Source organism: Cylas formicarius, unplaced genomic scaffold (genome assembly GCF_029955315.1).
Source record: "Cylas formicarius isolate icCylForm1 unplaced genomic scaffold, icCylForm1.1 PGA_scaffold_4__25_contigs__length_36172078, whole genome shotgun sequence".
Classification (NCBI taxonomy): Eukaryota; Metazoa; Arthropoda; class Insecta; order Coleoptera; family Brentidae; genus Cylas; species Cylas formicarius.
In genome coordinates, this window is record NW_026844334.1 from 15,354,237 (window position 1) to 15,368,210 (window position 13,974).

General features: G+C 33.3%; 2 protein-coding genes and 1 long non-coding RNA gene across 7 annotated transcripts in view; 1 reads left to right on the forward strand and 2 right to left on the reverse strand.

Annotated features, from left to right (window-relative positions):
* LOC132700633 (disks large 1 tumor suppressor protein) overlaps window positions 1-13,974 on the forward strand; it is a 413,177-nt gene that overhangs the window by 101,378 nt on the left and 297,825 nt on the right. The gene's annotated exons all lie outside the window — the stretch shown is intronic.
* LOC132701140 (uncharacterized) lies at window positions 519-5,574 on the reverse strand. Of its 3 annotated transcripts, none has more exons than XR_009618720.1 (4): window positions 5,286-5,574; window positions 3,509-4,648; window positions 1,940-3,451; window positions 519-1,102 (listed from the first exon to the last, which is right to left on the reverse strand). It is a non-coding gene; the product is annotated as an uncharacterized LOC132701140 (long non-coding RNA). The 3 variants fall into 3 exon arrangements; XR_009618721.1 differs by having other exon boundaries at window positions 1,940-2,282; window positions 2,334-4,648; XR_009618719.1 differs by having other exon boundaries at window positions 1,940-4,648.
* Window positions 5,889-10,859, reverse strand: LOC132701310 (glucose dehydrogenase [FAD, quinone]-like). Its single transcript, XM_060669115.1, has 7 exons — window positions 10,423-10,859; window positions 9,116-9,331; window positions 8,797-9,056; window positions 8,047-8,486; window positions 7,805-7,999; window positions 6,786-7,125; window positions 5,889-6,526 (listed from the first exon to the last, which is right to left on the reverse strand). Exons 1-7 carry the CDS (start codon window positions 10,613-10,615, stop codon window positions 6,311-6,313), a joined length of 1,860 nt encoding a protein of 619 aa, XP_060525098.1. The 5' UTR covers window positions 10,616-10,859; the 3' UTR covers window positions 5,889-6,310.

Consider the following 13,974-nt stretch of genomic DNA (forward strand, 5'->3'; position numbering starts at 1 on the left):
ATTAATGGTTCCCTGAATTTTTTCTTCCGTCTGTCTAAATTTATTTATTGTTGTTATTGAGGAGGCAAACCTCATGATTAGTGAATGCTTTTTTTTTAGTCAGAGTTGTTGGTTTTGGTATTTATTTATTACTGACATAATATCTCAAAGTAATAAAGATATATATGTGTATATTACTAAATAAAAATATATTTCCTTAAGATCTTCTACTTAATTTGCAGTTCGGTCAGCAAACTTAATAATTTAATGTTTCTTCCTACCACAATCAATTAAAATAAACTCAGCTAAGCAGGCATGTTTCTGCTTTCTGTTGATTTTGCGATTTGCGGAATTTGTCTATTTAAAGGAATAATATGTGTAGATGCTGATGTTGTTTTTTTATTAAATTCAGTATTACATCAAACAAGAATTCTCCGACGATTAATATACAGTATAGTGAGAAGTTTAACCACCGATTTGACACTGAAATTGCCAAAATTGATCGGTGGAAATTGGTACATCATTTTTGGTAACAATTTATGAATCATTTGTAAATTCGGGGTGACTTTTTTATTCAAAATTGGCCCACCCTTCCGCGAGTGAAATTAGATTTGTAAAGGCAAAAGTGTTAAATTTTTTCGTTGGAAGTTAAAAAACAGATGGTATGGTTGTCGTGGCCGCTTTTTCTTTAAATTATAAACAAAAGTTAATTAATAATATATTGGTTTTGACGAACTTGTTATTTATTATCCTTGGCAATTTCAAGGTTCCGTTCTTTGTTTCTTTTTTTTCAGTGATAAATGCTCCTTCGATCGAACCAAAAGCCGAATTCAAACTTATTTGATAAATTATTAATAGAGACTTAAAATTAAATTGTATATCAATTTATTAGTTTAGAAATGTAGCTATTTATTTAATTTTGAAAATCTTCCTTAATAAAATGTGCAGCCCTTTCTGCCACCATCACCGTTGGCGCGTAAGTGTGACCGGAGATTTCTTCGGGTATAACTCCGGCATCAACTACCCTCAATTTTCGAATCCCATGGACCTGCAGTCGAGAATTTACCACCGATGTTCTCGTATCGTTTCCCATGTAGGTTGTTGTTGCGATTTGATGTCCAACCTGTTACATAAACCTCAAAAAATGTCATAGTAACTTGCAGATATTTAATATGAATAGAGCAATGCGAAACCTTGTTTTTATGATGCGTAACAGTAACCAATTCACTTAAGTTTGCTTAAAACAGGTTTACGTTTTTTAAGCATTAAATTTAGTATGCATTATGTCCCCTTGTCGTATAAATAACATTGATGTAGTTCAGAGGGCATTTTTTTAACACATTGATTACAATGTGATTAGGATCGGATTTTCAAATAACAATAGAAAATTTTGATTGGTTTGTATTATTTCGCAGCCCTTTTAAATAACATAGAGCTAAACACATTACTTATTGCTTTTAAACTGGTTAATCCGTTAAATAAATATATAAATACATAAATTATTAATACAAACTACATTATTATTGTATGTGTGTGTGTGTGTGTGTGTGTGTTTTAATATCTCTTTTTGTTTATTTTCTTACGTCACTTTAGTAAACAAGACACTGTTCGTTTTCTAGAATTAAGTACACCAAAAACTCGACCTAGAATTTACAGATTGTTCGTTGTTGTAATTGCGAAACATTAGTCAATTTATATTTACCTAAATGTTGAGAAAGAGACACCTGTTTGAATTTTTTCCTGTAGTATAAGAGCTATAAAATAATCGTGGTGTTTGATTTGTAAATTTTTGAAACCCCTTTGTAATACCCTTAAAGTTCGAATTTGAAGGTAATATAACTTTTGCGTAGGCTTTTCCTTTTAAATAAATCGCGAATAAAGTCTTAAAATCTATGCATGTCAAGTTGGAAATATTACGTGAGAAAAATCTGAAAATCTGTCGAAAAGATCACACATTTACCCAGTTGAATTGTCTCAACACGCAATGCCACCATTCTCTTGACTTCTTTTTATGTAGATTGTCACATGGTGGCACTTTTTGATATATTAGAGTCACGCCATTCTTTTGAAATGTTTCGGTTTCACTTAGTCTTTCTAATATTTGTATTGCACCATACATCGTCTCTATATCGTACCCTTCTTCATCTGAGAAAAAAATTGGATTTATTGAGGGCATATCTCTAGGATCGTTTGATTTTAATGTTACAGAACCCCTGGATTTCGGATGAAATTGAGATATGACGCTAGTGAAGTCAGTTGCAGGTCGTCGGATATCGAGTAGTTCATTGTAAATTTTCTCTAGTCTGAAATGAAACAAAAAAAGTTGATCGCTTATTGCAAAAATTCACATTTACCCAGTATAGCACGTACTGCCAAACTTAATGCAGAATAAGTTTCAAGATCCAGACTCTTAATTTTTGTCATTAAATTTCCGTTTATTATTTTTCGTAAATCTTTTTATTTTTTTTTTAAATTTTTAGGCTCGATCAGAATGAGGGATTTTAGCAAAATGAAAATAAAAATTTGCTATGAGACAACGGCAATGCATTCTATTATTAGGGACACACCCATAATCTAATGAATAAAGCGGGCCAATTTCGTTAGGATTTGATGGTTTGGAATATTTCCCAGCATATATCGGTAGACGAGTAGAGATTTTCCGGGGTTCATTTTTGAGTTTGAATATGACAAACTTCTCGTGATACATCACCTTGTTTTCCAGCTACCGGGCGATTCTGAATTAGGAGAAAATCGTCACATATTTTGTATTTTTAAAAATTCCAAAATTTTGAAAGGGATCTTTACTACTTACAATTGTGAAATCGCATTTTTTTCAAGAGGTAACATAGCTTATGTTGTAATTTTTAAAATCGTTTAGTATGCTATAAATCGAAATATTACTAGTTACATGGCATGTCCCACAAAGAAAATACGTTATGTTATCGAAAATTGCCGTTTGAAGTTTGAATTTTCAGATGTGGAATTAACCTAAACAATATTAAAAAATTCCGGAATTTCTTAAAATTTAGTAGGATTTTTTCAATATGTATTCGCTTGAGCTCGAAAAACACAGAAAAGACGAATCAAGATGAGGTTATTATAGTGGTAATACGCAAAGCCATAAATAGTCACCGTAAAATGTGGGTTTTGATTAGATCAAGAACTGAAAAAAGTGCATTCTGAGATTTTGTACCAATCTTATGAACATTTTAACATAATACTGACATTTTCTTGAAAGTTTGCAGGGTATATATGTAGGTATTAGCTTTATACTTGCTGCCAGATGGATGTAAATTCCTGTTTCGTTGAGGCTGGAAGACCAAATGACATTTCCACGTCTGGTCTACGCTTAGAATTTTGAAAATTAATGAAAGCAACGGTCTCCTGAGGACCGGTAATTAAGGGTCTCTCATTTTTCGGGTACAGTTTTAGTTGTTCTCTAAGAGTAAGATTGTAAAAAGTAATGTTGGTTCTACAAAATACTAATCCAATCTGTTCCGACAATGTCGAAGCCTAAATAAAATTTTACCTAAAACCTGGATTGAATCTAGAAACGCTCTAGAGGCGCTACACCTTTTATTTTCGTTGAGTGTGAATTGCGTTTTACTGACACCGTTCACATGTTCACCATTGTAGTCATTTATTTTGTGTAGACCTAGCTCTTCAAAGGCTCCAAAAATTAGGGAGTCCTAAAATTTATTTTATATTATAATACAAAACCAAAAATAAATAGAAATTTATCTGATTTAGGGCAGTATTAGCTAAATAGTATTAGGAGTTTAAGAAAAAAATGCTAATTTTAAGAAATATGTTAGAAATAATTAGAAAGTCTTAAATTGTTTGGCCAATTGCTGTGGTCATATAATAAATGCTTTTTTCTATAAAAAATATTTAGTTAGGCAAAAATACCTTCATTTTAATATTCCTTTAGCTTATCACATATAGGATGCAAAAAAGGCAGGAAATCAAAGTTTTTGAGTTGGCTAAAGGATGGGATTTAAAAAAAATTGTAGGAATTTTTGTATATTGTCTTATCTCTGCGCTTGAAAAGCTTTAGATTTTTTTATTGACTAGATAAAACCAAAACAACAATTTTGGCCTAGTGATTAATAGTAGATTCACAAGAAATTGTATAATTTATATTTTAATGACTACTGACAAATCCTGGACTTGAAGGCGGGATATCGACAAAAAGATTCCCATTATCACCATGGGAATCCCGTATTCTGGGCTCGAAAACGGCTTTCTCGGACTTTTTGAAATAAGGAAAAACATCTTTGCAAGATCATCCCGCATTTCCTAACTCTTCCCATCTATCGTGGTCTTCGGGATGCCCTCGAACATACATCGCTGCATTGATCGTAGACGAACCTCCACGTACCTTTCCTCTATTATATCTGCATTGCTGATTAATGCCGGCTTTATTACTAAATTCGAACGATTAAATTTTTACTTAAACAACACGTTTTTTGTGTAGTACTATTATAGCCCCAGTCCATATCTAAGTTATAAAGATAACTCTGAAAACCTAAAACGTCACTAAACGTGTTATTGCTCCCACCAGCCTCTAGTAGCAAAACCGTCCATTGTTCCACTTCCGTCAGTCTGTTCGCCGGAACAGATCTGGCTGGTCCCGCCCCTATTATGATAAAATCGAATATTCCGAATTCTGAAATAGATAAAAAGTCGCGATATTATGCGATCTCTCCAAAAAAAAATTTAAATGGATACATATTGGACGAAATTGTATTGCATTTTGTACTTGTACATAAAATTGGAAAGTTTATCTATATATTAATTAAGCTAAGTAATGCTCGCTTAGCTTTTGCATTGAAGTTGAGTTTATTTGAGTTACCCTTTAAAATAAAATTACCATTAACATTATAATTCATTGGTATTTTATTCTAAGATCGATCTACGTACATAGCATGAGGATTAATTTCTGCACTGCGTAGAATATCTTATATCAGAATTATGATTTGGCAAATACCTAACGATCGCGTGTATGTAAATGGGAAACTAGCACTTGATTTGGAAATTTAAGGAATAGCTTACATATAAATTTAATACAAATAGAAGCAATTGATTAATATAACTCCAAGGACGATGGAAGATGGTCTGATTGAAACTGATTGTCACTAATTTTAACAGTGAAAAGAAAATCAAGAACTAAGTTATTTACAAATTTAGTATTCGATTCATTGGGGAATGAAATATTTTTCCTACTAGCGGATGAAAAATCGCAAATTCAATTATAATAATAATAAAAGGTATTTGTGCACAATAAATTTAAATATAGAACTTACCATATGTATTGAAGTCAGTTACGTGAACTAGTTTGCTGTTATCTGTAGGTTTAATATATTTCTCTGAAGCTGAAATATTTTTTTCTAAAGAGTCAACGAATTGATTAAAATTGGTTTACTGAGTAAATCCGTTGGTTATTAAAATAGCCAATATTAACAACAATCTCTCCGACATTACTCTGGAATGAGGAAAGAAGTCGCAAACAAATTCTTTTGCAATAAAAATAAGAAACTCCTATTCAAATAAGTGTAGAATAAAACACGCGTTCAATGTAATGTCTGTTCGAAAATCGACAGCAAGCTTGACATTTTAAAAAAATTCGATCCTCGCTTATCATTTATTCTAATAATTACGTTTCCTGTTTTCCTGTTCCTGTTTGTTTGCTATTTGCGACATCTCCATATTTACGGGATTAATATGTTTAAATGTTTTTGTTTTTTTTTATTAAATACTACATAATACTTCTTGGACGATAACATACAATACGGTTAGGTTTACCAACAAAGGCTGACAACAGTATATGACACATCGGTTTTGATTTGACACTAAAATTCTCAGAATTGATTTGTGGGAGGGAATTGTCAACCCGTTTTTGGTAACAATTTTTTCCGTTTTATTTAAATTCAGGGAGAGTCGATTGAATTTTGTTCAAGATTTTCGTTGTCAAATAAATAGTAAAAAAATATCCGCCATCATTTTAATTTAGGTACCCCTTCAACAATCCTTCGCGTCAGGAATATATAAGTAAGGAGATAAGCTTCTTATAGGACATTTTTAAAGTAGCTATTTGCTCAAAGCGCTTTTTCGTGTTCCTGAATTATTACCCCAAGAACGGAGTTTTATATTATATAAATTAATTAATAATATATTGTTTTTAACGACTTTATTGTTAGTAGCCTTGGAACTTTAAAGTTTTTGGTCTTTGTTGCGTTTTCTTTATTCCTGTTTTAAACGCACCTTCGATCGAATTTAGATTTATTTGATGAATTTTCTTGTATATCAATTTATTAGTTTTGGAATGTAGCTATTTATAACGGATTTGAAAATCTTCCTTAATTAAATCCGCAGCCTTTTCTGCCACCATAACCGTTGGCGCATAGGTGTGACCCGAAATTTCTTCGGGTATGACGCCAGCATCTACCACCCTCAGTTTTCGAATCCCATGGACCAGCAGCCTAGCATTTACTACAGAGGTTCTTGTATCGTTTCCCATCGAGGTTGTTGCGATTTGATGTCCAAACTGTAACAATTACATAATCATTTAACATAACGTAACATAGTCTTTAGAAACAACTAAAAATAATAACAAAAAATTTTGGATTCAGGAAGACATTTAAAAAATTAATTTAACAAAAAGTGCAATTAAAATTTAGTTATTAAATTTTCGGACAAACACCTGCTTGAAGTTTGAAAAAAGATTCACAATTTGTAAATTTTTGGGAATACTTTTGTAAATATTTATTTGCCATTTTATATGGTGTAGCCAGGATCACATTTACCCAGTTGAATTGTCTTAAAACGCAATGCCACCATTCTCTTGACTTCCTCTCATGTAGATTGTCACATGGTGGCACTTTTGGATATACAAGTGTGGCACCATTATTTTTAAAGGTTTCGGTTTCGCTTAATCTTTCCGATATTCGTATTGCTCTGTACATCATCTCTATGTCGTACCCATCTTCGTCTGAGAAAAAATTTGGGTTTACTAATGGCATATCCCTCGGATCGTTGGATTTTAACGTTACAGAACCTCTGGATTTCGGATGCAGTTGGGATATGATGCCGATGAAGTCAGTTTGAGGTCTGATGTCGAGTAGTTCGTTGTAGATTGGGTCAAATCTGAAATAGGGGATTTAAAACTAAATTAATTAAAATTAAGACCTTCCACAGGAACTTCAATATCATGTCTATCATGAATGAATGATCGGCACTCGGCTAAATACGGATATTTAGTATTGTTAGTTTTGGTCAGATTGTAATCATTGTTATCTAATGTTCGACGTTGGAAGTAAATGTGATGAATAAACTGGATAAAGATCCCATGGACGGCTAGGATGGCAAATAAGGAGGTTTCTAACCATCTCGACAAGAACCGCGAGCTCCTCAATTCTACAAAGAAGAGAAAGACTATCTTCGTCACGTCAGAGGTACCTGCAACTTAATCATACAAGGCATGATAGATGGCAGAAGAGGATTGGGACCGAAAAAGATGTCGTGGCTGCGGAAAATGAGGAAATGGAAGGGCATAAGCGAGATGCAATCGATAATTCATGCTGCCAGAGATGGGAAATGGTTGTTTAATTAATATGAAGAAGAAGAAGAACGTTTCTTGAGTGATATCCGTCAACAGAGCAATTTGTTTTGTGTTTAGATTTGAAACCGGTAAGCTTTTCCCTTAATATTGAACTTTCGGATGAACCCATAAAACGAAACCAAACGAACAACGCAAACATGAAACTTATTTGAAAACAATGCCCATTCTAAATTTTACTTGTGTTGTGTAACTGCTCATACATACTGAAAAATGGATGTCAATGTCGGTCCCGTTGGATCCGGGAACCCCAGCGCCATTTCTACATCGGCTCGACGCGAAGAGTTTTGAAAATTAATTAAAATAACAGTCTCATGAGGGCCGGTAATTAGAGGCCTCTGATTTTGCAAGTAGAGCTTTAATTCTTCTTTTAGGGTGAGATTGTAAAATGTAGTGTTGGTTCTAAAAAACACTCATGTAAACGTGCTTTCTTAAAGCATCATATTTGCCTATAATGAAGCATCATAAACAGCGGATGATCCTGTGAATTTTGCCCAACTGGCAAATCCTGGATCACGGGAATTTTTAAATCTTCCAGATGTTTCCGCGGCCCTACCCCCGACAGCATTAAAATTTGTGGGGAGTTTACAGAACCAGCTGATGAGATCACTTCTTTTCTTGCTTTGGCTGTATAAACTTTGCCATCTTTCACAAACTCCACTCCATGTGCCGTTTTGTTGACGATCGATATTTTCGTAACAAAGCTGTTTAGACTTACTTCGAGATTTTTTCTGTTTCGAATTGTATCTAGAAATGCTCTAGACGTGCTACACCTTTTATTTTTCTTGAGTGCGAATTGCGTTTTACTGATACCGTTCACATATTCACCATTGTAATCGTTTATTTTGTGTAGACCCAGCTCTTCAAACGCTCCAAAAATAAGGGGATCCTAAAATGTAAATCTCGCAAATCATATTAGAAGTTTGAGAAAGAAACCTTTTAACACCAATAGTCTGTAAAAAAATAAATAAATTTTGCGTTAGCATCTTTTAAGTGGTTTGGTTTGATTGGCTCTCGGTTATGTTCCTCATTTAAAAATTACAGATTTTAAAAGTTCTTGAAGGTTATTTTTGAACAGTTCATGTTTGAAAGGATACCGTTAAAATTGCTTGTCTCCCCTTGGGACGTAATTATTATTTGGATTAGCGAGTTGGACGTTCACAGGAAATTGGTGAAAATCTATTTTAATGACTACTCACAAATCCCGGCGTTGAATGCGGGATATCGACATAAAGATACCCGTTATCACCATGGGAATTCTGTATTCTGGGGGCAAAAACTGCTTTTTCGGACTTTTTGAAATAAGGAAGAACATCTTTGTAAGACCATCCCGCATTTCCTAACTCTTCCCATCTACCGTAGTCTTCGGGATGCCCTCGAACATACATCGCTGCGTTGATCGTAGACGAACCTCCACGTACTTTTCCTCTGTGATATCTGCATTGCTGATTGATGCCGCCTTTGGAATGTCCCTTTTTATTACTCGATAAAAGCAAATTCGAACGATTTAATTTTTACCTAAACAACACGTTTTTTGTGTAGTACTATTGTAGCCCCAGTCCATGTCCGAGTTATAAACATAAGCCTGAAAACCTAAAATGTCACTAAACTCGTTGTCGCTTCCACCAGCTTCCAGAAGCAAAACCGTCCATTGCTTGACTTCCGTCAGTCTGTTAGCTAAAACAGATCCTGCTGCTCCCGCCCCTATTATTATAAAATCGAATGTTCCAAACTCTGCAATAGATAAAGTATCGCAGTTGAATGCAAATTCGTTCAAGAAAATTTAAAATGAATATGAAATAATGAAATAAAAATTGTCGTTCATTTTGAACTGAAATTAATGAATAAATTAATAAGTTCACCCAGAAATTAGAAACGGTCACATATCGGGCCTGCTTATAAACAGCGCTACTTATAGCCATGATGTAGTGAACTTAGATTTGTTGGGTAAGTACTATCTTTCTGATGATATCTTTTGGGCATATTTTTTTGGGAAACCAAGCTTTTAAATGTCTAATTAGTTGCGTAAATAATATGGCCATCAAAATATTACTGGGGCTGTGTTTAAAATTAAAATAATTTTAAATTATAATTACTACAAAAAATGCTAACGATAATTTGAAGATTCTGGAGAGGAAAGCTTCAATGGAAACGTTTTCCTTTTTCAGAAAGTTGCAGAATATCACTACATTATTATGACAATCCAAAATTGAACGATTTGAAATGGTCAAAGTATTCATAAAAAATAACTTATATCCAGTAAAGTTTTACAACGAACTAAAATATTTTGGAATGTAATATAAATTATAGAGGAACCGATTTTTGAACGTTGTATGTATAAGATATAGTGAAAAAAAAAGGATTTCTGCTTGATTGTATTTGGTTTGGATCTAGGGGCACAACCATCTACATAAGAGATGTGCTTAACAAATTATACCATCAAATATGCTGAAGAATTCCAAATTTTATGCACAGAGGATGTAAAAGAAAGAAGTGTGAACGAGAAACTTGTAACAAATAACTTATGATTAAAAATTTAAAAACAACAAAGCACGACAAGGTAATAAGTAAAGAAACAACATCCTAAAGAGGTCTGGTTTAAAAATAGTGTGTATGTTTCCTAGTTGGAATATCGCCACATAAAAAACACTGATGCGAATGCTCTATCCACTTTAGCTTCTTTATTTGTACAAGCCCGCTAAGTAACAGCCACAAATTGACAGTAGCAGTGTTCGAATAATATTTTTACTATCTCGTTTTGCTCATTTAAAATTAATTCATAGAACGTTTTGAGATTTTCAACATAATGTTAATATAAAACTTACCATATGAAGTGGAGCTTGTGACGTTGACCAGTTTGCTGTTATCTGTAGGTCCAACATACTTTTTTGAAGCTGAAATATTCCTTTCTACCATTTTCACGAATTCTTCAAAATTCGTATGGTCGGCAAATCCCTTACAAAGTAAAATGTCCGGTATAAACAAAAAAAATCCCCACATTATTTTTAAATGTCCCATGTTTACAAATATTATTATAAATTATACCAACAGTAACCGCGAATGTTTTAAAAATGCCCAGCTTATAAGCGTTCGCTTATCATAAAACGTCCCCATTAGTACCTCCATTCCAATTTTGACTTTTAACATTTTTTGTTTTCTGTTTATATGTTGCCTTTGCTACAGGAAAATTTTAACTTTTTTCCTTTTTTTTTTATAAGAATGAATTGACCTCTTGATTAGTACCAACACATTGCTGAACTGACCAAAACTTTTGGATTTGAAATTTTGCGTAAAAAATTTCTTATCATGTATTGCTTCGTTAGTTCTTACATGATTTATTTCGTGGAAAAAAAGTAAAAGGTGGTACATCCAATGTATGTTTTATGTACTAGCATTTAGCAAATGATGAATGAGCGTTCTTTCTATTTTTTGTTCTCGACAGGTTATCTAGACGTTATCGCTAATTGTTGGGTCGTAAATAACTATAATACTTTAGCAATAGTAGCCTGCTGGATCATAAATAACTATGCTACTTTACTAACGGCGTAAGCAAGTTCTGGCAAAAAAAATCTACTTATACCAATTAATTGGGATAGAGGATCAATTTCTTCGGAAAATAGTAAAATGGATAGGTAAACGTGTGGAGAGTAAACAAGGAGCATTTTGAGCAATTCTTAAATTTGTTATTTTCAAGTTTAGTTTCAGTTACTGACGAGTTAGTTTCACAGAACTTTTAAATAACTTAGTTTGTCCCTCCAGACAATTTATTTTCATAATTATTAGAAAAATGAATTTTTATTATGCAGCAGAGTTGCAATTACACTCAAATTCCAAATATTTTTTCCCAAGGTTTCTTTGTGGTTTGTTTGATAAAAAATCTTTCGAATGAACCGCCGTTGCAGACACAAGCAAAAAGAAAATCTTTTAAAACATCAATTGTGTTAAATTTTATTTGCCGCTTTTTCTGCCACCATCACCGTTGGTGCGCAAATGTGCCCCGAGGTTTCTTCGGGTATGACTCCGACATCAACTACTCTCAATTTTCGACTTCCATGGACCTGCAGCCTGGAATTTACCACCGATGTCCTGGTATCATTTTCCATGGAGGTTATTGCGATCTGATATCCGAACTGAAATTATAAACTATAAACTAATTCTCTTACTTATTTGTTAGTTCATTGCTGATTGAACATTTTGTCTTGTTGAAGTTTCTAATGAATCATTTAAAAAAATATATCTAACATACATGTAATAATGTACTGTTTCAAAACACAATGCCACCATTTTCTTTTTTCCGCCGATGGTCGCATGGCGGGACTTTTGGATATTCTAGTCTGACGACATTCTTTCTAAAAGTTTCGGTTTCACTTAGCTTTTTCAATTTTCGTATGACGCGTTACAGTGTCCCTATGCCGTATCAGTCTTTATCTGAGAAAAAGTTTGGGTTTACCAAAGCCACATCCCTCGGATCTTTTTTATTTTAATGTTACAAAACCTCCGGATTTAGGATGCGATTGAGATATAGTGTAGGCGATGTCGGTTAGGGGCCTAGTGTCAAATAGCTCGCTATAGATTTTTTTCAATCTGGAATAAATACTAAAACTGTCCTTAGCAGAATAATAATTTCAGTTCCTGAGCGGATTTTTTAGTACGAATAGAGACCTCAAGATATTTTGCTCTACGACATTTGCACAGTTTTAAATCTAATAATAATAATAAAATAATAACAATAAAATTAGTTGTAGGGTAGAGTTTTGGATTAAACGTTGTCTTTAAATATTGGAAGAAAATTAATAAGGTGAAAAATTAAAAACCTCAAAATTATTAGTTCAATTAATTAACTCAGTTTTAAAACTCAAGTTTCTAGGGGATGAAGAGAAGCTAGGTCGGTTCCGGAGTGTAGTGGGTAGGCGCCATGTTATTCAAAAAGCCTTCTCGACACAAGGAGCCGGCCAAAAGAAATAAACAATGCGAATCACGAACAATTTATTTCTTTCTTTATTTCTTCCAATTTCTGTTTGGGTGAGGGCCAATCCAATATAAATTATTAAAATCATTGAATAGATGATGGATAAATAAATTAAAATTAGTAATAATAATAATAACACATTGTCCAACATCCATATATATATTTGGTATACAATTAAGAGAGTTCGCAATCGAAATTGAGGTTGATAAAGCTAACATGGACTAGACCTCGAACATATGTTTCTCAGATTTAAAATTACGCACAATAAAACCATAATCAACATAAACTATAACAATTCTCGCTATGTGATTCACGAACGTAAGTTTTTGATCTAAATGCACGCCTAGATCTTTAGTTTCTATAAGAAGATCGAAAATTACATTTGAGGTTTGATATGGAAAAATTAGTAATTTCTTTTAATCCGCTATAGTGAGTGTCTAAAATATTAACGGGGCAAACAAAAATATCAGCCCCAATCGAAGAACACAAACTGGTGGTAAGAAACAAACAACATTGGCGATCTACCAGCAATATCTGAAGTTGAAACTAGCCAAAACCACCTCGATATAAAATAATTTTTCTCGTCCTATTGCGGTATGTACCGTGTAAATACCGTATAATATTTTGCCCTTAAAATTTTTTGAGGAATATCTTAAGCTGTAGCGATTTAAGATTTATATGACCATTATCAAACAGAAAGAATATTTTTGCGCTTTGAAAGCACGCAGAACCAGCGTCAGTAATTAAAACTAAGATGCTAATTTGTATATTATAGTATATTATGCAACAAGTGCGGTGAACGGCATTTTATAATTTATTTAATGATTAATAATTAAATAATATTAATAATTTAATGTGAATTTATGAATTAATTGTGAATTTAAGTGAAAAGTTTACCAAACGTAGTTTTTGGGTACATTTTCGCCAGACCACACATTCACTGACATGGCCGTCAGAATTGACAAACGTCAAATTCAAGGCGTGGGAAATATCTCCGAAATCATCCGAGTGCTCCCAAACCCATGCGGAAATGTCAGAAGTCGTTCGGGCGGGAGTAGAAAATTGTATATTATGCAACAAGTGCGGTAAACGGCATTTGACTCACGAGTTTATTTGACACGAGCGGAGCGAGTTTTTAATAAACGAGTGAGTTAAAAAGTTTACCGAACCTGTTACATACTATACTTTTTCTACGACCTTTAGCTTTTAGGTACATTTTCGCAAAACAACACGAATAAATTCACTGACATGACCGTCAGAATTGACAAACCAAAACTTTATTAATATATACAGTAACTCGTTCACTCGTTCACTAACCTCCAGGTAGAGGTCAGTTCGTTTCCTGTTGCGGTGGAAAATCCGAACACGATGCCACGTATGCTCTCGCGAATAATTTTCAAAATAAATG

Coding starts and splice junctions, on each gene's coding strand:
- LOC132701310 (XM_060669115.1), bottom strand. CDS start 10,615: ATGGGACATTTAAAAATAATGTGGGGATTTTTTTTGTTTATACCGGAC. Junction 9,057..9,115: donor ACAAAAAACGTGTTGTTTAG/GTAAAAATTAAA, acceptor GACATTCCAAAG/GCGGCATCAATCAGCAATGC. Junction 8,000..8,046: donor TTTATGATGCTTCATTATAG/GCAAATATGATG, acceptor AGTGTTTTTTAG/AACCAACACTACATTTTACA.